General features: G+C 37.8%; 1 protein-coding gene across 7 annotated transcripts in view; it reads left to right on the top strand.

Moving 5' to 3' along the window:
* POLQ (DNA polymerase theta) overlaps window positions 1–26,294 on the top strand; it is a 146,007-nt gene that overhangs the window by 25,181 nt on the left and 94,532 nt on the right. For 6 of the 7 annotated variants that reach the window (XM_053663116.1, XM_053663115.1, XM_053663117.1 and 3 more), the window contains 4 exons: window positions 559–771; window positions 6,242–6,384; window positions 7,402–7,606; window positions 9,283–9,425. In XM_053663116.1, the coding sequence (XP_053519091.1) occupies window positions 559–771; window positions 6,242–6,384; window positions 7,402–7,606; window positions 9,283–9,425 (704 nt within the window). The remainder of the gene's footprint in view (window positions 1–558; window positions 772–6,241; window positions 6,385–7,401; window positions 7,607–9,282; window positions 9,426–26,294) is intronic. The other variant, XM_053663118.1, reaches the window with a different exon arrangement.

Here is a 26,294-nt window from a genome sequence, read left to right as displayed (position 1 = left end):
TCATTTATCAGTGTGTGTGCTAGGCTGTCATGAAGCAGCCATATCGATTGCTCTCGACTGCCAGCAAGCAGTTGCATTGCTGACGCTTCATTATCCAAGCATGCGTCATTATACTTGTAAATAAATGTGAACTTCCTTTTCACATCTTCCATTATTGATGTCTAGTGTTAGTAATACAGATAATATCTATAGTGTTTTATATCATATAAGACCATATTGATGTAAGTACTGACAGACAATTCACCTTGTAAACGATACATAAACTTATGTTATCAATATAGTACAGTTCTGTAAATGTGTTTCTCTTCCTTGTGATTTTCTTAATAACATTTTCTTTTCTCTAGCTTACTTTATTGTAAGAATACAGCATGTAATACATATAACATATATAAAATATGTGTTAATTGATTGCATTATTTGTAAGGCTTTTAGTCAGTAGTAGGAATGTGGGGGGAGTCAAAAGTTATACACAGATTTTTCACTGTGCGGGGGGCCTGTGCCCGTAACCCCTATGTTGCTTAAGGGCCCTCTGTGTATGTCATTGTAACTTTGTTTTAGGTCTTACTTTTGAGGAGAGGGATATCATTGAAAGAGCCTTCCGTCAAGGTCAGATTCGGGTCTTGGCAGCAACTTCCACTCTTTCGTCCGGGGTGAATTTGCCTGCACGTCGTGTAATTATTCGGACTCCTGTTTTCAGCGGTCGGCCTCTAGATGTTCTTACCTATAAGCAGATGGTTGGTCGTGCTGGTAGGAAAGGAGTGGACACAGTAGGTGAGTTTGAGTTTCATTTAAATGGCATTGCTCAATGAGAGTGTCATTCTACTTGAAATTTGACTAGTCCCTTACAACCCATATTTTATCATGTTGTGTTTGTTATCCAAAGCACTAAAGTCCTCTTTTTGGATGTACTTAATACTTATAATGTAAGTTATTTTTCATATGTTGTCCACCATTGATTTTCTATTAATGTAGAATTAAGATTTTCCTTTGTATTATGTACAGTAAAATGATTCAGTATTATGTTAATCAAGATGACTTGTCACATTAGCTGGAATATGATTTTCAAGTTCCAGTATAGTCTACCAGTTAGTGCTAATGAAGGTAGTAATTTGCATGGGTATCAGTTCTGTTAGGTGACTGGTCTAAGAGTTGAAACCGGGTGCTGAGGGCAGGGAAGCACTCTCGCACTGTGGGAGCAGGAGGAACTTTACACACCACCTTTTCCCCTCTGAATTGGTTCTGGCTCTAAAAACCTTTTTAGCTTCTTACCTTGTATCAGTAGGTAATGATAATGTTACCAGCAGTTCAAACAGAAGTGTTGTCTTAAGTAATGAAGAAGAAGCTTGTTTGAATTAAATATCAGTAGAGCATTGTTTATATTCTAACCTCCTACATTGTTTGAGTGTGACTGAATTGTTATGAGTCGTCTAACATTAAAGAAATTTTGGAGGAACATTCTCTGTTACTTATCTTTTTTCTTTAGTATGTAGTTTAGTGACTCCAATATTATACTGTATGTCAAATAAATAGGCAAACAGTTCTGTGGCTGTGGAAGAGGAATTTGGGTATCCAGGAGAAGAAGGGAAGTTTAATGGGAAAAGAGGTGTGATGTTCTGGGCACAAAAAGCTGGGTAGTACACTGAGGAAGTGACTTTTAGAATAACTTCACTAGTCACGTGGGGTCCGTAAATACAGTCGATCCTTCTTATTTGTGGATCCTATATTTATGAAAATGCTTATTTACAAAATTACTCAAACCCCCAGGTCAACATTTGTGGGCCTCTGTAGGCATGTGCAGGGCAGTGACAAATTTGTGACTCTGGAAGCGCACGTGATTTATCTTTTTGTTTTGGCTCTCATGTTGCAAATAGGCATCCTTTTCTGGGTCTATTTATTGTCACATTTTAATATTTTTGGTGATTAACTGTTTAAAGTGACCCTAAGCATAGTGCTGAAGTGCAGTTATCGTCTATATAGTATTACTAAGTGCAAGGAGGCTGTGATGTACCCTGTAGAGAAAATAAAGGTGTTAAATAAGCTTTGTTCAGCCATGAGACACGGTACTATTGGCTGTGAGTTTAATGTTAATAAATCAATAACATATAAGAAATAAGGTCTCTTTAAACAGAAACACATTTAAAACAAGATTATGTTGAAAATAGGCCAGGCATTGAAGGACAAATACCATATGATCTCACCTTTGACAGGAAGCTAAAGAATAAAACAAACAAGCAAACAGAATAAAAACAAAGACGCTGAAATAGAGAACAAGTGGGCAGCGACCAGAGGGGAGAGGGAAGGGAACTTAAGGGGAAAAAGGGGGAGGGATTTTGAGGAACAAGTATGAAAGACACAGAGATGAGGACTGGGGGGGGGGGGAATGGGAGGGAGGGGGGAGACCGGGCGGGGGTGTGGGGTGGGATGGGAGAAATAGATAAAAAAAAATGTACTTGAAAAGTAACTAAATAAAATTTAATATTAAAAAAAAAAGAAAAAAAAAGAAAAAAAAAAAAAAGAAAATGTTGAGCCTCGGGGCTTGGAGAAAGCCAGCCCGGTATTTCCCCAGTGAGCAGTGGTTTGGTACCCCTAATCCAGTGTTTGTGGCGACTGTGGAACAGAACTGTCACAAATAATAAGAATTGACAGCCAACATAACAGATGCTTGAACAAGGTTGAAGTTCATTTTTTCTCACATAACAGTATAGTTTAAGTTCCCAGGGCTGGTAATAGTGACTTCAGTGTCAGGAGCCTAGTCTTCTGGTTTGTTTTCCATGCTCAGTAATACAGTTTCAGTCCAGTGGTATAAGATGAGTACTTAGCAGTCCCTGCCGTAACATCTGCATTTTAGTCATCCAGAAGGGGGGGTGAGGAAGAGTTTTTACACACCCTGCCCTTTTAAGAACTTGCACATAGTAGTATTCTCCTCACATATTGGCCAGAACTCAGTCACATGGTTACATTTCCCACCTGCAAGGGATGTTGGGGAATATAATCTTTAGCTGTGTGGCCAGTACCCAAATGACACTTAGTGGTTTTATTTTACTTTTAGAATTTTTTTCCTTTTTTAATTTATTGTTCATTTTCCTCCATTACCCTCTCCCCATCTTCCATTTGCCAGTGATATCTCAGACAAGGGTTTGATCTCCAAAATATATAAAGAACTCATACCAGAAACACTAACAATGCAATTAAAAATGGCAAATCACCTGAACAGACACTTCTCCAAGGAGGGCGTACAGAGGGCCCAGAGACATGAAAGGATGCTCAGCATTTCTAGCCATCAGAGAGATGCAAATTAAAATTGCAATGGGATACCACTATACACCAGTCAGAATGGCCATTATTATTTAATAAAATTAAGTATTTAAAAAATTTTAAACAAATTTATTTTTCAGTTACAGTTGACAGTCAATATTATTTATGTTAGTTTCAGGTGACAGCATAGTGATGAAATAATTATATAATTTCAAAGTGATCAAAAAGAAATTTATAGCCCTGGCAGGAGTGGCTCAACGGATTGAATGCTGGCTTGTGAATCAAAGGGTCTCTAGTTTGATTTCTGGGTTTACAGCACATGCCTGCATTGCAGGCCAAGTGCCTAGTAGGGGATGTGTGTGAGGCAACCACACATTAACGTTTCTCTCCTCTTTCTCCCTCCCATCCCCTTACATGCTGCTAGGTAAATAGAAGAGGGTAAAGAGCTTTTTTCTGTGTTTCTACTTACCAGTTGCATTAAAGTCAAAATAATCTTTAATATGGAGAGTGTGACATACTTTATTTTTAAAGTATATTTTATTGATTATATTATTACAGTTGTCCCATTTTTTCTCCCTTTTATTCCTCTCCACCCTGCACCCCCACTCCCACCTGCATTACCCCCACCCCTATTTTATGTCCATGGGTCACACATATAAGCTCTTTGGCTTCTCCATTTCCCATACTATTCTTAACCTCCCCCTGTCTAGTTTGTACCTACCATTTATGCTTCTTGTTCCCTGTACCGTTTCCCCTTTTCCCCCCTTTTCCCTCCCCACTGATAACCCCACATTCGATCTCCATTTCTGTTATTCTGTTCCTCTTCTAGTTTGCTTAGTTTTTTTCTTTTTGGGTTCAGTTGTTGATAGTTCTGAGTTTGTTGTCATTTTACTGTTTATAGTTTACTGATCTTTGTCTTTCCCTTTAACATTTCATATAATAAGGGCTTGATAAAGAGAACTCCTTTAACTTGACCTTATCTGGGAAGCACTTTATTTGCCTTTCCATTCTAAATGATAGCTTTGCTGGATAGAATAATCTTAGATCTAGGTTCTTGCCTTTCATGACTTGGAATACTTCTTTCCAGCTCCTTCTTGCCTGTAAGGTCTCTTTTGAGAAGTCAGCTGAGTCTTATGGGCACTCCTTTGTAGGTAACTGTCTCCTTTTCTCTTGCTGCTTTTAAGATTCTCTCATTCTCTTTAATCTTGGGTAATGTAATGATGATGTGCCTTGGTGTGTGCTTTCTTGGGTCCAACTTCTTTGGGACTCTCTGAGCTTCCTGGGCTTCCTGAATGTCTATCTTCTTTGCCAGATTAGGGAAGTTCTCCTTTATTATTTGTTTAAGTAAACTTTTAATTTCTTGCTCTTTCTGTTCTCCTCCTGGCAACCTGTGATTCAGATGTTTAAACATTTAAAGTTTTCCCAGAGGTTCCTCAGCCTCTCCTCATTTTTTTTTTTGAATTCATGTTTCTTCATTCTGTTCTAGTTGGATGTTTCTTTCTTTCTTTTGTTCTAAATCATTGATTTGAGTCCTTGTTTCCTTCCTTCATTGTTGGTTCCCTGTATATTTTTCTTTATTTTGTATAGCCTTTATTTTGTATAGCTTACTTTGTATAGCCTTCATTTATTCCTTCATTTTGCAACTGGACTCAACCATTTCTGTGAGTATCCTGATTACCAGTGTTTTGAACTCTGTATCACATAGGTTGTCTATCTTCTCATCACTTAGTTCTTTCTCTGGAGTTTTGATCTGTTCTTTCATTTGTGCCATATTTCTTTGTCTTGGCACAACTTTTATATTGTGGGGGGGCAGGGTCTTAGGTATTCACTAGGCAGGGCAACCCTCTCTGCTGTGTTGTGGTGCTTTCTGTTGGGGTGGAGTCAGAGCAAACAATGCCGCTTGCTTGGCTCTCACCCCACTGTCTGTCACTTCCCGTGTTTCCCACAAGCAGATTGTGCCCTTCCATGTGCTGATTCCTGGGTGGGTGGGTTTGTGTACATTCCAGGGTCCTGTGGGCCTCTCTTTTGTGAGACTGGGAGTTTCTCCCACCATTGTAACCCCTACAAATTTTTATAGCCAGAAGTTTTTGAGTCTTTTAGTTTCCTGTGCTCAAACCCTGGGTTGTTCAGTCTGTCTCACTTCCGACTTGTTCCTACTGATTTATCTACATGCAAATGTGGGACCAGCAGCTGCTGCTGCACCAACCTGGTCCTCCAGCCACACCTTGCCCTGAATCCCTTCTGCCCTGGCTGCTGGTCTCCACCCTCCCTACCAGTCTGGGTAAATATTTTTTTCTTTACCTCCTTGGTTGTTGGAGTTCCACACAGTTCAATTTTCTGGCAGTTCTGGTTGTTTTTTGTTTTTAAATTTGTTTTTGTCCTTCTTTTTGTTGTGCAAGGAGCCACAGTGTGTCTACCTACACCTCCATCTTGGCTGGAAGTCAACAAAGTAACATATTTTAGTGTGGCATACATATTCTGATCTCCTTCAATCTAAAATTTAAAAAATAAAAACATTAGAGTCCTAGCTGGTGTAGCTCATTGGTTAGAGCGTCATCCTGTTAACTGAAAGGTCACAGGTTTACAAGGTGAAGGAACATGCCTGGGTTGTGGGTTCAGTCCCTGGTTGGGGGGTGCCTGAGAACAATACCCCAAAAGAAACATTGATCAGTTGCCTTTCCTATGTGCCCCAACTGGGGACCAGTCAGTGTTTCTCTCACATCAGTGTTTCTTTCTCTCCCTTCTTCCCTTCCTTCCTCCCTGCCTCCCCTCCTCCCCTCCAAAATCAATAAGCATGTCCTCATGTGAGGATAAAAAAAAAGACAAAGAAAAACATTAGCAATAATTCTATGATTATAACATCACTATCATCTATTATTTCCTTGAAATTAAGTAAGCCAATTAAGTTCTTTGTAGCCAGTATCTTACAGAAATGTGCTGGGATTTAGCAAACATTATTATTATTATTATTATTTTTTTGTTATAGGTGAGAGTATCTTGATTTGTAAGAACTCTGAGAAATCAAAAGGCATAGCTTTACTTCAGGGATCTCTAAAACCTGTTCGCAGCTGTCTTCGAAAACGAGAAGGAGAAGAAGTAACTGCGAGCATGATAAGAGCTATTCTGGAGGTAAGAATGTTCACTAAGTTACCACTGGCTCTTTTTACCTATAATACAATGGTAGTGCTTTAGTATGTGAAAAATCTTCGCTTGTATTTCTTTATGAGGTTATTTACAAACTCCCCAAATCTGAATCTCTCCTATTTTATATAGTTATTTCTTGGAATTTTAACTGATGAGAAAATATTACATCTACTTTTCAGGAAAACTTTTCATGTTTTCAAGAGATGTTGAGTACATTTATAATGAATTATGATGGAAGAGTAAACAAACAGTCTCTACATGAAGATGGTGAGACTATTTTAAGAGAACAAAATTACTTCATTTCTATCCTGGCTGGTGTAGCTCAGTGGATTGAGTGCTGGCCTGCAAACCAATGGGCTGCTGGTTCGATTCCCAGTCAGGGCACATGCCTAGGTTGTGGGCCAGGTCCCCAGTGGGGGCATGTGAGAGGCAACCACACACTGATGTTTCTTTCCCTCTCTTTCTCCCTCCCTTTCTCTTTCTCTAAAACTAACTAAATAAAAAAATCTTTAAAAAATCACTTCATTTCTTTTATATCATGAGGGCCTACATGTCTTAGAGCCCTGGCCAGTGTGGATCAGTGGGTTGAGCACCAGCCTGTAAACCAAAAGGTCTCTGGTTTTATTCTCAGTCAGGGCACGTGCATGGATTATGGGCCAGGTTTCAACTTCATAGTTTCTTTCCCTTTCTTTCTATCTCCCTTCCCTTCTCTCTAAAACATAAATCTTTTTTTTAAAAAAGTTACAAAAAAGCCCTGATCAGTATGGTTTAATTGGTTGGGCATTATCCTGTGCACCAAAAAGTTGCTGGTTTGATTCCTGGTCAGGGCACATGCCTAGGTGGCGGGTTTGGTTCATGCTTGAGGCATGTATGAGTTGCAACCAATTGATGTTTCTCCCTTACATCGATGTTTCTTTTTCTCCCTCCCTTCCCCTCTCTCTAAAAATAAATAAATAAAATCTTTACAAAAATTACAGAAAAATTTCAAACCTCTTGTATCAGATAATAGTTGGTGGAGTGGCGAGTACATCACAAGATATGCAGACTTATGCTTCCTGCACATTTTTGGCTGCAAGCATGAGAGAAGGAAAGCAGGGAATTCAGAAAAATCAAGATCCTGATCAACTAGGAGCGATTGAGGGTTGTGTAATGTGGCTGCTAGAAAATGAATTCATCCAGACTACGGAAGCTAGTGATGGAACAGAAGGTAACTATGACTTTTTAGTTGCAATTCACTCACTTTTTCTCTTAGCAATTTAGAATGCCTGTGACTGATTAAGAAAAGGAAATTGGGCCCTGGCAGGGTAGCTCAGTTGGTTTGAGCATCGCTCTGATATGCCAAGGTTCGGTCAGGGCACATACAAGAAGCCCAAATGGGTGCATAAATAAGTGGAACAACAAATTAATGTCTCTCTATCTCTTGCTTCCACTCTGTCTAAAATCAATAAAGAAAAAGAAAGAAAACTGGCTTTTCAAGCAGTATAAAAGGAAATTTATTTTTCTAGGAGTGTATCAACTCATTTTCAGTAAGTCAGTGTTGTGTTCAGTAACATCAGACAGTTAGTACAGAGCCCACTTGTAAATAATCCAGGCTTTGGACAAGATTCTGTTTATAAAATTTGTCAAAGCCAAAAAGACTAATTACAGAATACAGAAAGACATTGTGTTCCGACCTTCTGCTTCATTGATCCTGCTTTTGATTCCTTCTACTATCGGTTCAGAAATGGTATTCTTCATTCTTTCTTGGCTCTTGTTGAATGTTTCTATTTCCTTTTTCATGTTCATATAGTTTGCAGTGAGTTCATTGTAATTTCCCTGTAGTTTCTGGTAATTCACTGCGAGTTTATTAAGCTTCCTGGTAACCACTGCTTTGAACTCAATATCTGATAGTTGAGTTGCCTCTATTTCATTTAGCATTCTCTCTGAGGCTTCCTCTTTTCCTTTCATTTGGGGATTGTTTCTTTGTCTTCCCATTGTTTGTGAGACTCCTGTTGAAAAGATGCTGAGTATCACTAGCTATCAGAGAGGTGCAAGTTAAAACCACAATGAGATACTACTTCACACTGGTGAGAATGGCCATCATAAACAAAGCAACAAGCAACAAGTGTTGGAGAGGTTGTGGAGAAAAGGGGACCCCAGAGCACTGTTGGTAGGATTGCAGACTGGTGCAACCACTGTGGAAAACAGTATGGAATTTCCTAAGAAAACTAAAAATGGATCTGCCTTTTGACCCAGCAATTCCACTGCTAGGATTATATCCTAATAACCCTGAAACCCCAATCCAAAAGAACCTATGCACCCCAATGTTCATAGCAGCACAATTTACAATAGCCAAGAGCTGGAAGCAACCCAGGTGCCCGCCAGTAAATGAATGAATCAAAAAATTATGGTACATTTACACAGTGGAATTTTATGCAGCAGAAAGAAAAAAGGAGCTCCTACCCTTTGCAACAGCATGGATGGAACTAGAAAGCATTACACTGAGTGAAATAAGCCAGGTGTTGAAAGACAAATACCGTATGATCTCACCTTTAACAGGGACCTAAACAACAGAACAAACAAACAAGCAAAATATAACCAAAGACACTGAAATAGAGAACAGGCTGACAGTGACCTGAGGGGAGAGGGGAGGGAATTTCAGGGGAAAAGGGGAAGGTTTACAGGAACAAGTATAAAGGACACATGGACAAAAACAGAGGTGGGGTGGAAATGGGATAGAGGTGGGGAGGGCTGGGGGGATGGGCTGGGATGGAAGTAGAAGACAAAAAACTGTACTTGAACAACAATTTGAATTTTTAAAAAAGGTTAAATGAAAAAAAAAAGACTGTGTTGTTTTATTTTTAACATCTGACCCTTTGTTTCCCCACCCCACCCCCAAACCAGGAAAGGTGTATCATCCAACACATCTTGGTTCGGCAACTCTTTCTTCCTCACTTTCCCCAACTGATACTTTAGATATTTTTGCTGACCTCCAAAGAGCAATGAAGGGCTTTGTTTTAGAGAATGATCTGCATATTGTCTATCTGGTAAGTCCTGTTTTCTTCCCTGTCATCATTGGTGAAAATGGGGGAAATATTTAGAATCTTGAACATCAGAGATACTCTGTAGGGACACCTTGCATTGTGGGTGTGGTTTGCACAACAAAGCAATGGTAAACTCTGATTAGCAGACTCACAGTCAAAAGAAAAGGCCTTGACCTTAGTTCAAAACATTGGCAAATTAATATACATTTATGTTTTAACTTAAGTAAAACATTTATAGTCAAGTAAAGCTATTTTATGTTTGGAATATTTAAAACACTCATGTGATTCAAGAATAAGAACTGTATCAAAAGGAATACTCAGTGAAGTCTGACATCCATATCTACCCCCTACATGCCATTTCTACCTCCCGTCCTGGATAACTGTTTCCATGAGTGTTTGGTGTATCCTTCTGTTTTATTTTATAAATATCAGCAGGTGCTTGTATGTATTGTTACGTTACCTTCTTCTTATACAGGGGATAGTATATTATATACATCATATACATTATTTTGTATTTTTTCTTAATATATCTTGGAAATCACTTTATGTTCATGGACATTTCTTATTTATTTATGTTTTTATATCTGTATAACTCCATTGTGTGTGCAGATTTACCATTGTTTATTCAATCATTTCTCTGTAGTTGGACTTCTGGGTGGTTTCCAATATTTTGTTATGGTAAATGATGCTGTAGTTAAAATACTTTGGTGCATATATTGTATAGTTTCGGTGGAAGTATATCTTTAGGAAAGACTCCCAGAGGTACAATCGCTAGGTCAAGTGTAAAGGCATATGTGATTTTGGCTTTTCAAATTGCCTTCTATAGGGTTTGTATCATTTTCCAATTTTACCTGTGCTAAATGAGAGTGGTTATTTTTTTTTATAATCTCATGAATACAGTATATTTTAAGCTTTCCTATTTTGAGTGCTTTTATCTTACATTTTTATTATAAGTAAATTTGAATATTTTTCTATATATTAAGGGTAATATTCTTTATTTTTATGAATTATCTATCTATGACTTCTGCTCATTTTTGTTTTTTGGTCCTTTTCTTAAGTTTTAAAGGTTCTTTATATATTAGGGAGAGTAGTATTTTGTGGTATAAATTAAAAGTATGTTTCTCTGAGTTTTCCCCTTGGCTTTTGACCTTGTTTATTGTGTGTTTTGCATAGCATTTTTTAAAAATGTAGTTGAATTTATGAACTTTTGAATCAGAAATGCTTTTCTTACTCTTTTATCTTTTTTTCATAATGTCTATCAGTAGTTACAGCTTCATTTATTAAGGTTTGTTTATATACAATGACTAAACATTTTTTACAGGTTTTATCTTTTACCTTTCCCTACAATTTTGATTTTTTATGATATTTGCTTTTGTATTTGGATATCTCTCTAATTTCCATTTGTTGTTGGGTATATTTCTGTTTCATTTGTTGATCTAACAACAGAACACTTTTACCAATTTGTCCACCAGTACCTCTGTTTTAATTAAACGCATTTATTGTATGTTTTATCTAGTAGAGCTAGTTTCCTTCATTGCTGCTCTTTTTCAGTGCTTATTGGTATTCTTGTTTGCTTACCTTTTAACATACTACCACTTAAAATTAATTTAGTATTTTCACATTTATGCATAAACAAAGAGGAGAACTGACTGGCATTTTTTTTAAGTTGATTAGTCTTACTAATAAAAACAGATGTTTCTCTATTTCTTTGAGTCTGTTTTTGGACTTTCAAGAGTGTGCTGAAAATTTTCAAGAGAATTTGATCATAAAAAAATAGCTTTGTTGCAATGCAATTTATATAGCATGCCGTTTAGAGGGTAAAAGTCATGATATTTAGCATATTTGGAATTGTACAATCATCACCAATATCTAATTTCAGAACATTTTTCATCACCCCAGAGAGAAACCTGTACCCGTTAGTAATCACTCCTCATTTACCTCCAGCCTCCTCATCCTCCCCTGGTCCTGAGCAACCACTAACGCACTAGTGTACTTTGTGTTTCTGTAGAGTTTCCTATTCTGAAATATTCTTTTTTTTTCCTATTTTCAAAATTTTATTGTTGTTTAAGTATAGTTGTCTCCCTTTCCTCTCCCTCCCCTCACCCCAGCCATCTCCACCTCCCCCCTGCCAATTTCCACCCTCCCTTGGTTTTGTCCCTGTGTTCTTTATAGTTATTCCTGAAAAGCCTCCCCCCTTTGCCCCCATCATGCCCTTCCATCTAATATGTGTTTTTTCATGATTGGTTTCTTTCACTTAGCATGGTTTCAGAGTTATTCATGTTATAGCATATATCAATTCTTAGGTCCTTTATATTGTAGAATAATATTCCATTGTGTGGATATTCTACATCTTTGTCCATTTATCAATTGATGGACATTTAGAATTGTTTTCACTTTTTTTGCTGTTGTGAATAATGCTTCTGTGAACATTCACTGTACATTTGGTTGCTGTAGCTTGGTAGTAAGTTTTGACATTAGGAAATGTGAGCCCTTTAACTTTAAAAAATTTATTTTTTGAAAAATTTTCTGACTATTTTGGGTGCCTTGTACTTATTTACAAATTTTTATGATGTTTGTCAATTTCTGAAAGGAAATCAGCTGGATTTTGGTAGGGATTGTGTTGAATCTGTAGGTCAATTTAGGGAATATTGGCATCTTAATATTAAGTCTTCCAGTTCATATACATGTACATTTAATTAGGTATTTTTAAAATTTATTTAAACAATTTTTATAGTTTTTCAGAGTACAAATATTATGTTTCTTTTGTTAGACTTATTCTTAAGCATTTTATTCTTTTGGATGGTAATAATGATACAATTAAGTGGAATTGCTATATTAATTTCATTTTCAGATTATTTATTAAAGTATATGAAAAACAATTTTTTGTATACTGATCTTGTATCCTGCAACCTATTAGACATGCTTATTAATTTTAATCCTATCCTGGTGGATTTCTTAGGATGTTCTATAGATGTAGTGACATCTACAAAACGGCATGACAAGATCATGCCATTTGCAAATAGAGATAATTTTGCTTCTTTCTCTTTAATCTGATGTCTTTTATTTCTTTTTTTTGCCTAATTGACCTGGTTAGAATCTGCAATAAAATGTGGAATAACAAGAGTGAGAGAAGACATTTGTGTTTTGTTCAATCTTTTACCATCAAGTATGAGGTTAGCTGTAGTTGTTTTGCAGTTAAACTAAGGATACCTCCTATCCTTAGTTTATTAGGTGTCTTTATCATGAGGGTGTTAAATTTTGGCAAGTGCTGTTTCTTCCTCTATTGAGATCATTATACAGTTTGTCCATTATTCTACTGATATAGTATATTTTATTCATTGATTTTTAGATATTGTATTAATCTTGAATTATCTGGGTAAATACCACTTGGTCATTTCGTGTAATAGATTTATATATTGCTAGATTTGGTTTGCTAGTATTTTGTTGAGGATGGTTGCATCAGTATACAGAAGATATATTGGTCTGTAGTTCTGTTTCCTCACTTTGTGTGGTTTTTAAGTAATACTAGCTTCATGAATGACATAGGAAATGTTCCCTCTTCTGGTTTGCTGTAATACAATTTGTGTATGATTGTTGTTAATTCATATTTAAACATTTGGGAGATTTCAGAATCAAACTATTTGGGCCTGGACTTCTCTTTTGAGTAGATTTTTTGATTATTAGGTCAATGTCTTTACTTGTTATAGACTACTCAGATTTTCTGTTTGTTTTTTTTTCCTGAATCAATTTTGGTAGTTTCAGTATTTTCCAGAATTTGTCCATTTTATCTAGATTGTCTAATCTCTTGGTATTTATTGTTTATAGTATTTCCATATAATCAATTTTTTTCTGTAACATCAGTAGTGTTGTCCCTGTTCCATTCCTGTTTTTTGTAATTTTAGCCTTCTCTCCTCATTTCTTGATCAAGTTAGATAAAGTTATTTAATTTTATTAATTCTTTTCAAAGAATTGTTAAGAGTCTTTAAACAAAGAGGCCATTAGACTCAGGTGGTTCTAATGCCTTTGGTAGCTTATTTAAGCAAACTAAAACCTAAACCAGAGTCAATATGCTCAAGTCTGGGAAAGTGAAACTTAACAACCAATCACCAACAGCCAATTAGTCTTGCCCAAATAAGGCAATGGCCTAAGCTATAACCAGTCAAATCATTTCTTTGCTTTGCTTCAGCATCTTCTCTATAAAAACTTTGCCTCCTGCTTGTATCACTGGAGGGCTCTTAATCACCTTTGTTTGGCACTGTAGAATTCAAATCAGAATTGGTTCAAATGAACTCTTGAGAAAAAATTTTAATATGCCTCAGTTTAACAGAACCTATTTTAGTTTAGTAGATTTTTTCATTTTACTCTATTATATGAATTTATGCTCTTTATTATTTTTCACTTCTTTTTTGGTTTTACTTTGCCCTTCTATTTGCAGTGTCTTAAGGTAGAAGATTAAGATTGATTTGATATTGTTTTTAATGTAGGCATTTGTAGGTCTAAATTTTCCTCAAAACACTACTCTCCCTTCATTCTATAAGTTTGGTATGTTTTTATTTTCATGCATTTCAGGGTACTTTGTAATTTCTGTTGTGATTTCTTCTATGACACATTGTTACTTAGTATCTTACTTAGTTTCTACATTGTCAATCTCCAAAATATTTATTTCTAATTTTATTCCATTCCTGGAAACTGTGCATTCTGCTGTTGTTAGATGAAATTCTACTGTTGTCTATTAGACCTAGTTTATTTATTTACTTTTTAAAAGATTTTATTTATTATTATTTTTTTAGATAGAGGGGAAGGGAGAGAAGGAAAGAGAGAGAGAGTAATATCAATGTGAGAGAGAAACATTGATGGGTTGTCTCTCGTATGTGCCCTGACTGGGGACTGAACCTGAAACCCTTGTTGGTTCCCTGACCAGGAATCAAGCCCTGACTGGGAATCAAACAGTGACCTTTTGATTTGCAGAACAATGCCCAACCAACTGAGTCATAGGCTATTTGATTTAGTGTGTTATTTTAGTCTTCTGTTTCTTGCTGACCTTCTGCTTAGTTGTTCTATCCATTGTTGAAACTGAAGCACTTAAGTCTTCAACTATTATTTTTGAATTGTTCCTTTCTCTCTTAATTTCTATCAAGTTTCGTTCATGTATTTCAGGGCCCTGGATATATTTGCGATTCTTGTATCTACTTGATGGATTGATTCTTTTAGTATTAAAATGTTCCTTTTATTTCTGTTAATATATTTTTTAACTTGACATAACTTTAATTATTTTAAGTCATTTAGCCCTGGCTGATGTAGCTCAGTGGATTGAGCCCAGGCCTGCGAACCAAATGACCGCAGTCCGATTCCCAGTCAGGGCACATGCCTGGGTTGCAGGCCAGTTCCCAGCAGGAGGCACACGAGAGGCAACCATAGATTGATATTTCTCTCCCTCTCTCCTTCCGTTCCCCTCTAAAGATAAATAAATAAAATCTTTAAAAAATTTTTTCAATTAGAGTTGATATGCAATATCATATTAGTTTCAGGTGTGCACCCTAGTGATTAGATATTACATAACTTATGAAGTGACCATTCCAATTAATTTTCTACCCATCTGACACCATACATAGTTATTAAAATATTATTGACTATATTCCCTATGCTCCACGTTATATCCCAATGACTATTCTATAACAACAAATTTATACTGCTTAATCCTTTCAGCTTTTTCACACATCCCCCAACCACCTCCCATCTGGCAAGTATCAAAATATTTTGTGTATGTATGAGTCTGTGTGTTCTACTTGTTTGCTGTTAGATTCAATTGTTGATAGATATATATTTATTGCCATTTTATTATTCATATTTTTGGTCTTTTTTCCCCTCTTTTTAAAGAAGACCCTTTAACATTTCATAATACTGGTTTGGTGGTGGTGAACTCCTTTAGCTTTTTCTTGTCTGGTATGCTCTTTATCTATCTTTAAATTCTAAATGGTAGCTTTGCTGGGTAGAGTAATCTTGGTTGTAGGTTCTTTCTTTTCATCACTTTGAATATTTCTTGCCAGCCTCTTCTGGTCTGCAAAGTTTCTGTTGAAAAATTAACTGACAGTCTTATGGGAGCTCCCTTGTTGGTAGCTAACTGCTTTTCTCTTGGGGCTTTTAAGATTCTTTCTTTGTCTTTAATCTTTTGCATTTTGCATCACCCCTTGAGTGTATTGCTTGTGGAGGTAGTAATTTGGTATGGTCTGAAGCTGTCCACTGGGTGCACTGGCTCTGGGGCCTCCCAGAAGGTGCACGGTCAGACGCAACCTGTGTCCTGCTTGAGGCCACCCAGCACAAGCTACAGAGAAATCTGCAGTTGGCTGCTACTTGTGCTGGCCTTGGAAGTGTCAGGAGAAGCCAAGCTGTGTACTTAGGCAGGTAGCTGCTAGTGCTGCATCTGGGGCCATTTAGCAAAAGGTATGTGGTATGCAGAGGCCAGATGCTGCTTGTTTGAGAGATTTTAGGAAAGTCTAAAGCATGAAGGAAGGGAGGCCATTTGTATGGAAAAGCCACTGGAAATGGCTCATGTGGGCCCTCAAGTTGGATGGGTCAGGGTCTCAGGGAATCACCATGGTGGAGCAAACAGTGTGAGCCAGGTTGATGCAGACTCAGATATGGCACCAGCCTACTGGCTGTGTGTGTTTGTGTGGGAGTTTCAGAAAAAGAACAGTTTTTCCTCATAGAAAGCTGCTGCCCAGCTCTCGCCCTGACACTAGACAATTCACTTTCTCCTCATCTGTCCCTGGTTGTATTCAAGCTGCTGCCCCAGCACCGAATCTCTGAGGGAGTGAGTCCAAATAAGTCCATGCCTGGGCTCTTGAAGAGAAGCTATCTGGGACATCGGAAGTCCTCTGTCTTACTCAGCCACAATCCCTGCTGAGAACATCTTGTCTTGGCTCTGGAACCCAAGGCTGGGAGGCCTGGTGTGGGTTTGGGACCTCTTGGGATTCCTAAAGAGGAATCCCTTTAGAGGGAACCTTCACACTTGAGATATCCCTCCTGATTTTAAACTACCTCATGTGGGTGTGGGACCAGCCCTTCTGTGTCTCCTCCCTCCTACCGGTCTTGACGTGGCTTCTTTAAATTCTTAGTTGTAGGGCATCCATTCAGCTAGATTTCAAGTAGTTCTTGAATGGTGGTTGTTCTGTAGCTTAGTTGTAATTTTGACATGGTTGTGGGAGGATCTGGGTACCCCATTTATCTACACCACCATAAGTTCTATTAGTATTTTTCTTAAAGTTTTTTTCTCTGATAATATTATAGCCACTCCAGCTTTGTTATGGTTATGGCTTCCATGATATTTTCATTTCCTTTAACTTTTTACCTACTTGTAATTTTTAATCATAATGTGTCTTCTATAGACAACATATAGTTGGATTTTTCTTAGGCCAAACTGTCAAGTTCTGCTTTTGAATATATTGTTTAACCTATTCATATTTAATGTTATTGTTGATAAAGTTGGATTTGCATCTTCCACAATTTATTTGCCTTGTTATTTTTTTTTATATATCTTATGTACCCTCCCATTCCCCCCATACTTCTTTTGCTGGTTTATTTTGTATTTAATGATTATTTTCTAGTATAACACTTTAATTTCTTTCATTACTTTTTTCTATATATTTTAGAGTTATTTAACCCATGTTTACTCAAGGGGTTACCATATGCAGCATAAAGTTACTCTGACTTAATTCTAGTCAGATATAAAAAGATTTTTCTTTATAACTTATTGCTATTCCTATTCCTTTCTTGTGCTATTATCATTATACTTGTTATATCTGTATGTGTTACAAACTTAATAGACCATTATTATAATTATTATTGTGTATGATTTTATGGCTTTAAAGAAGCTGAGAGAATAAAGCAAGTGTATATGTATAGAGTTTATTACATTAACATTCTTATTTTGACTTTAAATAATTTTTTATTTGTAATTACAATTGACATACAATATTATATTAATTTCATGTGTACAACCCAGTAATTAGACTTAATATAACTTACTAAGTGATCACGCCAATAGATGTGGTACCAATCTGACAACACAGAGAGTTACTACAGCATCACTGACTATTCTCTGTGCTGTACTGTACATCACCATGACGACCTGTACCTTCTCAGTCACTTCAACTTTGTAACCCAGCCCTGCAACAGCTCTCCCATCTGCAAACTGGCAAGATTACGTACCACTTCTTTATCCATGTATCTATTGATGGTCACTTTCATTACTTTATATATTGGCTATTGCAAATAATGCTGCAATAAACATATGGATGTATATGTCTTTTTGATTTGTTTATTTTCATTTATTTGATTCAATCTTTATTGTATTTTTTTCATTACCATTTAGTCCCCTTATACTCCTCTTCCCCCAGCAAATACCACACTGTTGTCCATGTCCATGAGTCCTTTTTTCTTTTTGCTTAATGCCCCCTTCAAGCTTTCATCCCACTGTCCATCTATGAGTCTGTCCCCATTTTCCTTGTTAGTTCAGTTTATTCATTAGATTCCACATATGAGTGAAATCATGTGTATTCATCTTTCTCTGCCTGGCTTATTTCACTTAGTATAATGTTCTCCATATCCATCCATATCGTCACAAAGGGTAAAAGTTTTTCTTTTTTATGGCTGAGTAGTATTCCATTGTAGAAATGTCCCATAGTCAGTTTATCTACTCATGTACTGATGGACACATGGGCTGCTTCTGAAGCTTAGTGATTGTAAGTAATGCTGCAATGAACATAGGGGTGCTTATGTTCCTTCAAATTAGTGTTCTGGGTTCCTTCTGATATAATCCCAGAGGTGCAATGGCTGGATCAAAAGGCAGATCCATTTTAAATTTTTTGAGTTATCTCCATACTGCTTTCTACAGTGGCTCTACCAATCTGCATTCCCACCAACAGTGCATGAGAGTTTTCCTTTCTCCACACCTTGCCAGCACTTGTTATTTGCTGATTTGTTGATGATAGCTATTCTGACAGGTGTGAGGTGATATCTCATCATGGCTTTAATTTGCATTTCTCTGATGATTAGTATCATTGACCATCTTTTCATATGTCTATCGGCCATCTGTATGTCCTTTTTGGATAAGTGTCTATTCATTTCCTTTGCCCATTTTTAATTGGACTTTTTGCGGTTTTTTTGTGTTGAGTTTTGTAATTTCTTTGTAAATTATGGATATTTATACCTTATCAAATGTATGAGTGAATATGTTTTCCCATTTTGTGGGTTGTCTTTTTATTTTGTTTATGATTTCCTTTGCTGTGCAAAAAAATCTTTTTTTAGTTTTCTGTAGTCTCAAATATTTATTTTTGTTTTATTGCCTGGGGAGATAAAATATTATCTGGTAATACCTGATAATATCTGATAGTACCTGATAAAATATTATTATAAGCAATATCTGAGATTTTGCTGTCTATGTTTTATTCTATGATTTTTATGGTTTTGGGTCTAACATTTAAATCTTTGATCCATTTTGAATTTGTTCTTGTGTGTGGTGTGAGAAGATGGTCTAGTTTAGTTTTTCTGCACATATCTATCCTATTTCCCCCAAACTAGTTATTTTCATAAACTATCTTTAGTCCATTGTATGTGCTTACTTCCTCTGTCAAATATTAATTGACTGTAAAGATGTGAGTTTATTTCTGGGCTATTTTGTTCCATTGATCTATGTGTCTGTTTTTATGCCAATACTATGGTGTTTTGGTTACTATAACCTAATAGTATAGTTTGATATTAGGTATTGTGATTCCTCCAATTTTGTTCTTCTTTCTCAGGATTACTGTTGCTATGCTGGGCCTTTTGTGGTTCCAAATAAGTTTTTGATATATTTGTTCTAGTTCTGTGAAATATGGAATCATATTTCACCAATCATGTCACTGGAATCTTGACAGGAATTGTGTTACATCTAAAGCTTGCTTTGGGTAGTATGGACATTTTAATGATTATGTTAATTCTTCCCATCCATGAACATGGTAAGTGCTTCCAGTTGTATTTTCTTCAATTTCTTTCTTTAGTGTCTTATAATTTTTTGAGAACAGGTTTTTTATAAAACCCTTTTTGGGTTTTGTTTGTTGTTCTTTTTCAAGTTCCTCTGAGTATAAAGTTAGACACTTTATTTGAGCTTTTTCTAGTTTTTTGAGATAGGCCTGTAATGCTATGAATTTACCCATTAAGATTGTTCTTTGTGGATCCCACAGATTTTTGGATTGTTGTATCCTCATTTTTATTTGTCTCAGTGTACCTTTTGATTTATTCTTTGATCTCATTATTGACCCATTTATTGTTTAATAACATGTTATTTAGCTTCCATGTCTTTGTGTATTTTTCAGTGTTCCTCTTGTGATTGATTTCTAGTTTTAGCATTGTGGTCAGAGAGGATGCTTGTCTTCTTAAATTTGTTGAGACTTGTTTATGTCCTAGCAAGTGGTCTATCCTAGTAAACATTCCGTGTGCACTTGAAAAGTATGTATATTCTTCTGCTTTGGGGTGACATGCTCCAAAGTTAACAAGTCCATTTGATCTAGTGTGTTATTTAAAGCCACTGTCTCCTTGTTCATTTTCTGTCTGGTAGATCTATCCATTGTAGTCAATGGGGTGTTAAAATCCCCAATTGTGACTATATTTCTGTTCATCTCTCTCTTTATATTCAAAATTTGCTTCACATATTTGGGTGCTCCTATATTGTGTGCATAAATATTTACCAGGGTTATATCCTCTTGTTGGACTGCTCCCTTTATCATTATGTAGTGTGCTTTTTTGCCTCTTACTATAGCCTTGGTTTTAATGTCTATTTTGTCAGATACAAATACTGCTTCCTCAGCTTTTTTTCCTTTCCATTTATATGAAATACCCTTTCCCGTCCCTTTTCCTTTAGTCTCTGTGCATCTTTTGGTCTGAGATGGGTCTCTTGGAGGAAGCATACAAGAGTCTTGTTTTTTATCTATTCAGCTCCTCTATGGATTTTGGTTGGAGTATTTAAGCCATTTACATTTAAGGTGTTTCTTGATCAATACCTATTTAGTGGCATTTTATTGTCAGACTCTTTTCCTCTGTTTTATTTTCTTTCTCATTTTTTTCTTCAAGCAAGCCCTTTAACATTTGTTTCAGTACTTGTTTGGTGTTAACAAATTCCTGTAGCTCTTTCTGTCTGGGTCAAGATCCTCATTTCTCCTTCAATTTTAAATAACAGCCTTGCTGGTTAAAGTGGCCTTAGTTGTAGATTTTTTTCTTTTCATAACTTTGAATATTTCATACCACTCCCTTCTGGCCTGAAATGTTTCTGTTGAGAAATCAGATGACAGTCTAATTGGCTCTCCCTTGTATGTAACTACTTATTTGTGTTTTTTTTGTGGCTTTTAGGATTATCTTTAAGCCTTGTTATTTTATTTTATTTTTAAAATATATTTTATTGATTATTCTGTTACAGTTGTCCCAGTATTTTCCCCTATTCTTTTGTCTGTCCTGTGCCCCCATTTTCTCCAGCAATGCCTCCACTTTAGTTCATGTCCATGGGTCATGCATGCAAGTTCTTTGGCTACTTTCTTTCCTAAACTGATGAGTTCCTGGAGCATCCTTATAACTAGTTTTTTGAACTCTCCATCTGATAGGTTGCTTATCTTCTTTTAGTTTCGTTCTTTTTCTAATGTTTTCTTCTGTTTTTATTTGGGCATTACTTCTTTGTCTCCTCAATTTGGCAGCTTCCCTGCATTTGTTTCTGTGTATTATGTAGAGCTGCTTTGACTCCCTGTCTTAGTAGTGTGGTCTGTTGTAGAAAAGCCAACCTGTAAGTTGAATGGGGTGGAGACTTAAGTGATCACCTTGGTTGGGCAACCCATGTCACTGCTCTGTGGTTCTGTGTTAGGGAGGGCTTGGAGAGAGGATAGTGCTACTGCCTGGCCACTGGAGTTTTGCCTGGGAGGAAGCTGTCTTCTGGCACTCATGCTGTTGCCCCACCTTATCTTCCTTTATGCCACTGGTTCCCTTCTAGCTGTTGCTCTGGTGTTGAATCACAGAAGGGGTATATCTGCTTAAGGCCTAAGTCCTTTGTGGGTCCTTTAAGGGGAGTATCCTGAGAACCCTGCAGTTTCTTCTGCCATCCCAATCCCTAATTGTTTATAGCCAGAAGTTATGGAAATTTATCTTCCTGGTGCTGGTACACTGGGCAGGGTGTTCTGGTCTGGGGCTGGGGTCCCTCAGTCCCAAGGAATCCCTTCCAATTTTTGTACCCCACAAGTGGATGTGCAACCACCTGTTCTACATCTCTGTGACTCTCTGTGCTACTCTGTGTCTCCATACCTCGCCAGGTCTCCACACCTTTCAGTGTTTCTGAAAGGTGGGTCCTTCTAAATCTGGATGAATGTGGCTTTAATTCCTTGGTTGTCGGACTTCCATACAGACTGATTTTCTGATGAATGTGGGTGATACTTGTTTTGTTGTCTGGTTGCAATTTTTGCTGTAGTGCAATGAGGGGAAGTGTGTTTACCTATTCCTCCACCTTGACTGGAAGTCAAGTCTTGTCATTTTAACTATGATATATCGCTGTGTAGGCCTATTTGGGGCCAAGTTGTTTGGGACTCTTTGAGCTTCCTGGATTTGTGTGTCTTTTTCCTTCACTAGATTAGGGAAGTTTTGGGGTCATTATTTCTTCAAATAGGTTCTTGATCCCTTGCTTGCTATTTTCTCATGCTGGTATCCCATGATGCAGATGTTGTTTTGCTTTATGTTGTCCACATTGTTTCTTAAGCTCTTCTCATTAAAAAATTTTTTTCTTTTTTTCTGTTTTTTTTCCCTACCTTGTCTTCTAAATCACTGATTTGATCCTCCGCTTTGTCTAGCCTGATTCTTATTCCTTCTAGTGTATTTTTCATTTCACATATTGCATTCATCATTTCCAGTTGGTTGTTATCTTAGTTTCTATTTTTTCATGCTGATGTAGTTCTCATCAAATTCCTTCTGTATCTTTATAACCATTACTTTGAACTCTACATCTGATCATTTTTTTCCCTCAATTTCATTTAGCCCTTTTTCTGGGGAGTCCTCCTTTGCTTTTGTTTGGAGACTGTTTCTGTGTCTCCCCATCTTAGCTCTCTCTGTTTGTTTGTTTGTTTATTTTTTTTTTTTTTGGTCTTCAGACTTTTCTTTTATTTATTTATTTATTTTTTTGTTTTTTAAATTGATTATGCTGTTACAGTTGTTCTATTCCCCCCTTCATTCCCCTCCACCCTGCCCCCCCATCCCCACCATTACCCCCCCTTTAGTTTATGTCCATGTGTCTCAAGTCCTTTAGGTTCTATATTTCCCATGCTATTCTTGCCCCCTCCCATCTATTTCCTATCTACTGTCTATGCTACTTATTTTCTGTACCTTCTCCCCCCATCTCCTCCTCCCACTCCCCTGTTGCTAACCCTCCTTGAGATCTTCATTTTTATATTTCTACTCCTGATCTAGCTGTTCTTTTAGTTTGCTTTCGTTTTAGGTGTGGTTGTTAATAACTGTGAGCTTGTTGTTCTTTCACTGTTCATGTTTCTTTAACTTCTTTTCCTTAGATAAGTCCCTTTAACATTTCATATAATAAGGGCTTGGTGATGATGAACTCCTTGAATTTGGTCTTATCTGAGAAGCACCTTATCTGTCCTTCCATTCTAAATGAAAGTTTTGCTGGATAGAGCAATCTTGGTTGTAGGTCTTTAGATTTCATGACTTGGAATATTTCTTTCCAGCCCCTTCTTGCCTGTAAGGTCTCTTTTGAGAAATCTGCTGACAGTCTGATGGGGACTCCTTTGTAGGTGATTGTCCCCTTAGCTCTTGCTGCTTCTAGGATTCTCTCCTTCGTTTTAATTTTGGCTAATGTAATTATGATATGTCTTGGTGTGTTTCTTCTTGAGTCCAACTTTTTTGGTACTCTCTGGGCTTCTTGGATTTCTTGGAAGTCTATTTCCTTTGCCAGATTGGGGAAATTTTCTTTTATTATTTGTTCAAATAATTTTTCCACTGGTGGTTGTGTCTTTCCCCCTTCTGGTACCCCTATAATTCGGATATTGGAGCGTTTAAAGATGTCCTGGAGGTTCCTAAGACTCTCCTCATTTCTTTGAATTCTTGCTCCTTGACTCTTTTCTGTTTGGCCATTATTTGCTTTCTTCTGGTCCACTCCATTGATTTGAGTCCCAGTTTCCTTTTCATCTCTATGGGTTTCCTGTGGAATTCCATTCATTTCCCTTAATTTAGCCTTCATATGTTTCTCTAATTTGTGGCTATAATCAACCAGATCTGTGAGGAAGCTGATGACCAGTGTTTTAAACTGTGCGTCTGAGAGTTTTGCTATTTCTTCGTCGCTTAGATTTATCTCTGGGGCTTTGAGGTCTTCCTGCGACATTTTTGGTCTGTTCTGGCCCTTTAAATGTGAGAAGCTGCGCCTTGGACTCCCAGGTCGCTGGGTTGTGACGCTGTATGTGGGGGCGTGGTCAGAGCGGGGAAATGGCGGCGCCCTCGCCCTCTATCGCAGTCGCCGCGGTCCAACCGCCCACTCCCTCGCTCGCGCGCAATTAGGCAACCGCAGTCAACTCGCTGCACTGCCTCCCCACTGTCTCCTCTGCAGTCGCTCACCCAGTGGGTTGCTCGGTCGCTCACTAGGTCCAATCCTGCGTTTGGAACCCGTGCGTCTGGATTCGCGCCCGGGTCCGACCGAGCCCTCCTTTGCAACTCACCAGACGCCGGTTTCGCCCCTTATCTGTCGGGCTGAAGAATTTGTTGTTAGCGGACTTCCGAAAAGTTCAGTTTTCCGTGTTCTGGTTGTGTTTTCTGATGCTAATATTTAGTTGTCCCTAAACTTGGTTGTGTGAGAAGGCACGGCACATCCACCTACACCTCCATCTTGGCAGAAGTCCTGTTTGTTTCTTTGTGTTAGATAGACTGATTTGACTCCTTGTCTTCTGGGGTGGCCTTATGTGGTAGGAGTCCTGTGGGACCCAGTGGTGCAATTTCCTTGATCTGAGCTGGATGCTCTCGGAATTTCCTTTGTGTGGATTTTGCGAACTCTCCTGTTGTATTGGATCCTCATTTTTGTTGGCTCTTTCTTTGGTGGGGTTTCCCTTCTGGCTGGTGACTGAGAGGCTCAATCCCCACCACACCTTGTATTCTGTTGTACAGGTGCTGACAGAACAAAGCAAAACAACACACAAAACAAGCAACCCCTACCACCACCACCAACAAAATCCGTGACAAAAGAGCAAGAATAATAAAAGTAAGAATAATAAATAAATAATAAATAATAAATAAATAATAAATAATAAAAATAAGAATAATAAAAGGAAAGAGAAGTTAAATAGTAGATAAAGAGGGGGAAAAAAAGGAAAAAGAATGAAAGAAGACCAAAGCCTAGAAAAGTGATGAGAAGAGAAAAGGAACAGAACCTAATAGAAGTAATGAATAGAAAGAGGAAAATGGAAAATGGGGACAAAGAAAAAGAAATAATAATAAAAATAAGAAAAGCAAAGGAGAAGGGAACAATGGAGTAATCAGTGGTAAGAGTAAAATAAGAGAAATGAAAGAAAAATTAGAGCAACAAAAGTAGAAGATAAAAATACAAAAAATAAAAAGGATATGGAAAACCGAAATACCAAAAGTAATGAAAAAGAGCAAAGTGGAATTCGTCTCAGCAGAGTTTAGTGCTTGCCTGCTGGGTCCTTCCTTTGGCTGCAGCTTTGCTGTTGTCTGAGGCAGGTGTAAGCCAATGTCAGATGATGTCCATGTCTGGCTCTTGGGAACATTTTCAAAGCTTCAAGTGGTCCACCGTCTGTGGCTGGTTACTTCAGGCTTTGTTGTGCCCAGGAAGGGCCTAGCTGCTCTGCAAAGTTAGTTTTTATTAGCACTGGGTCCAGGGGTATGTCAACAAACGTCCCAAGGCACTGCAGGATCTGCCTTTCCCTGTCTCTGCCTGCCAGCTCGCTGTTAGTTGTAGAGTTGTCACAGACCCAGCTGTGTCTGAGAGGGCTTCTGGTGTAATCAGGGTGGGGGTGGGGCATCTTCTGGATCTCCCATGGGAGGTGCCTTTTCAAATTATGGAAAGATTGTGGTGTGTTCTCCCACCCCTGAACCACTCATCTAAGTCTGTCCAGGATTATTTCCCTGAACTTGGCAGGGCAGGGCTCCTAGTAGGCTAGTGGTTGAGGCCTCTAGAGCTCATATTTTGGTTCTACCAGAAACCAGGACAGTATTCCTATGGCTATTGCATGAGGGGGAATGTGCCATCCTGGGTCCCAGGAAAGTATGGAATGGCTATACCCTAAAGCCAGTCTCTGACACCCATCAAGTCTGCATGTTGTTCAGCTTAACAATAACCCACAACCTTCGAACCAACTACACTGAGTTTGCATGTGTTCCTGCAGTAGGGGTTAAGCTGCAGGGTGGGAGAAAAGTAAGCAGAAAAGAAAAAATAAAACAAAGCAAAAAATAAAACAACAACAACAAAATGGTTCAGGGTGGGACCAGCAGGCTTACAGAGGTTGGGATGATCAGTATACCACAGGGTAAGGTAATTGCTTTTCCCTGGGAGGGGCTTCCTTTTCTCAAGAAAGATGGCTGCTGCATTACCAGGGTATATAATGGCGCAGAAATTTTCATGCTGTTCACCCACAGGGGTCTGCAGTGCTTCCCACTCTAGACTCTCCCTGTGCAACTCCAGTCTGTGCCCCCTTCCCTTCACTGGGGCCCAAGGTGAGTGGCTGTGGACAAAACCTGTGCTTTGGCTCCTTTAAGAAAAAAGTTAGTGGCTTTGTCTCCAGTGGGCTCCATCTCTCCTCAGCAGAAAAAAAGCCTCACGGCCTTTTACCTCTGTGTGTTATGTGGACAGCT

This window comes from Artibeus jamaicensis, unplaced genomic scaffold (assembly GCF_021234435.1).
Source record: "Artibeus jamaicensis isolate MK-2021 breed Jamaican fruit bat unplaced genomic scaffold, CSHL_Jam_final contig_3126, whole genome shotgun sequence".
Taxonomy (NCBI): Eukaryota; Metazoa; Chordata; class Mammalia; order Chiroptera; family Phyllostomidae; genus Artibeus; species Artibeus jamaicensis.
This window is presented reverse-complemented; position numbering and strand designations above follow the sequence as displayed.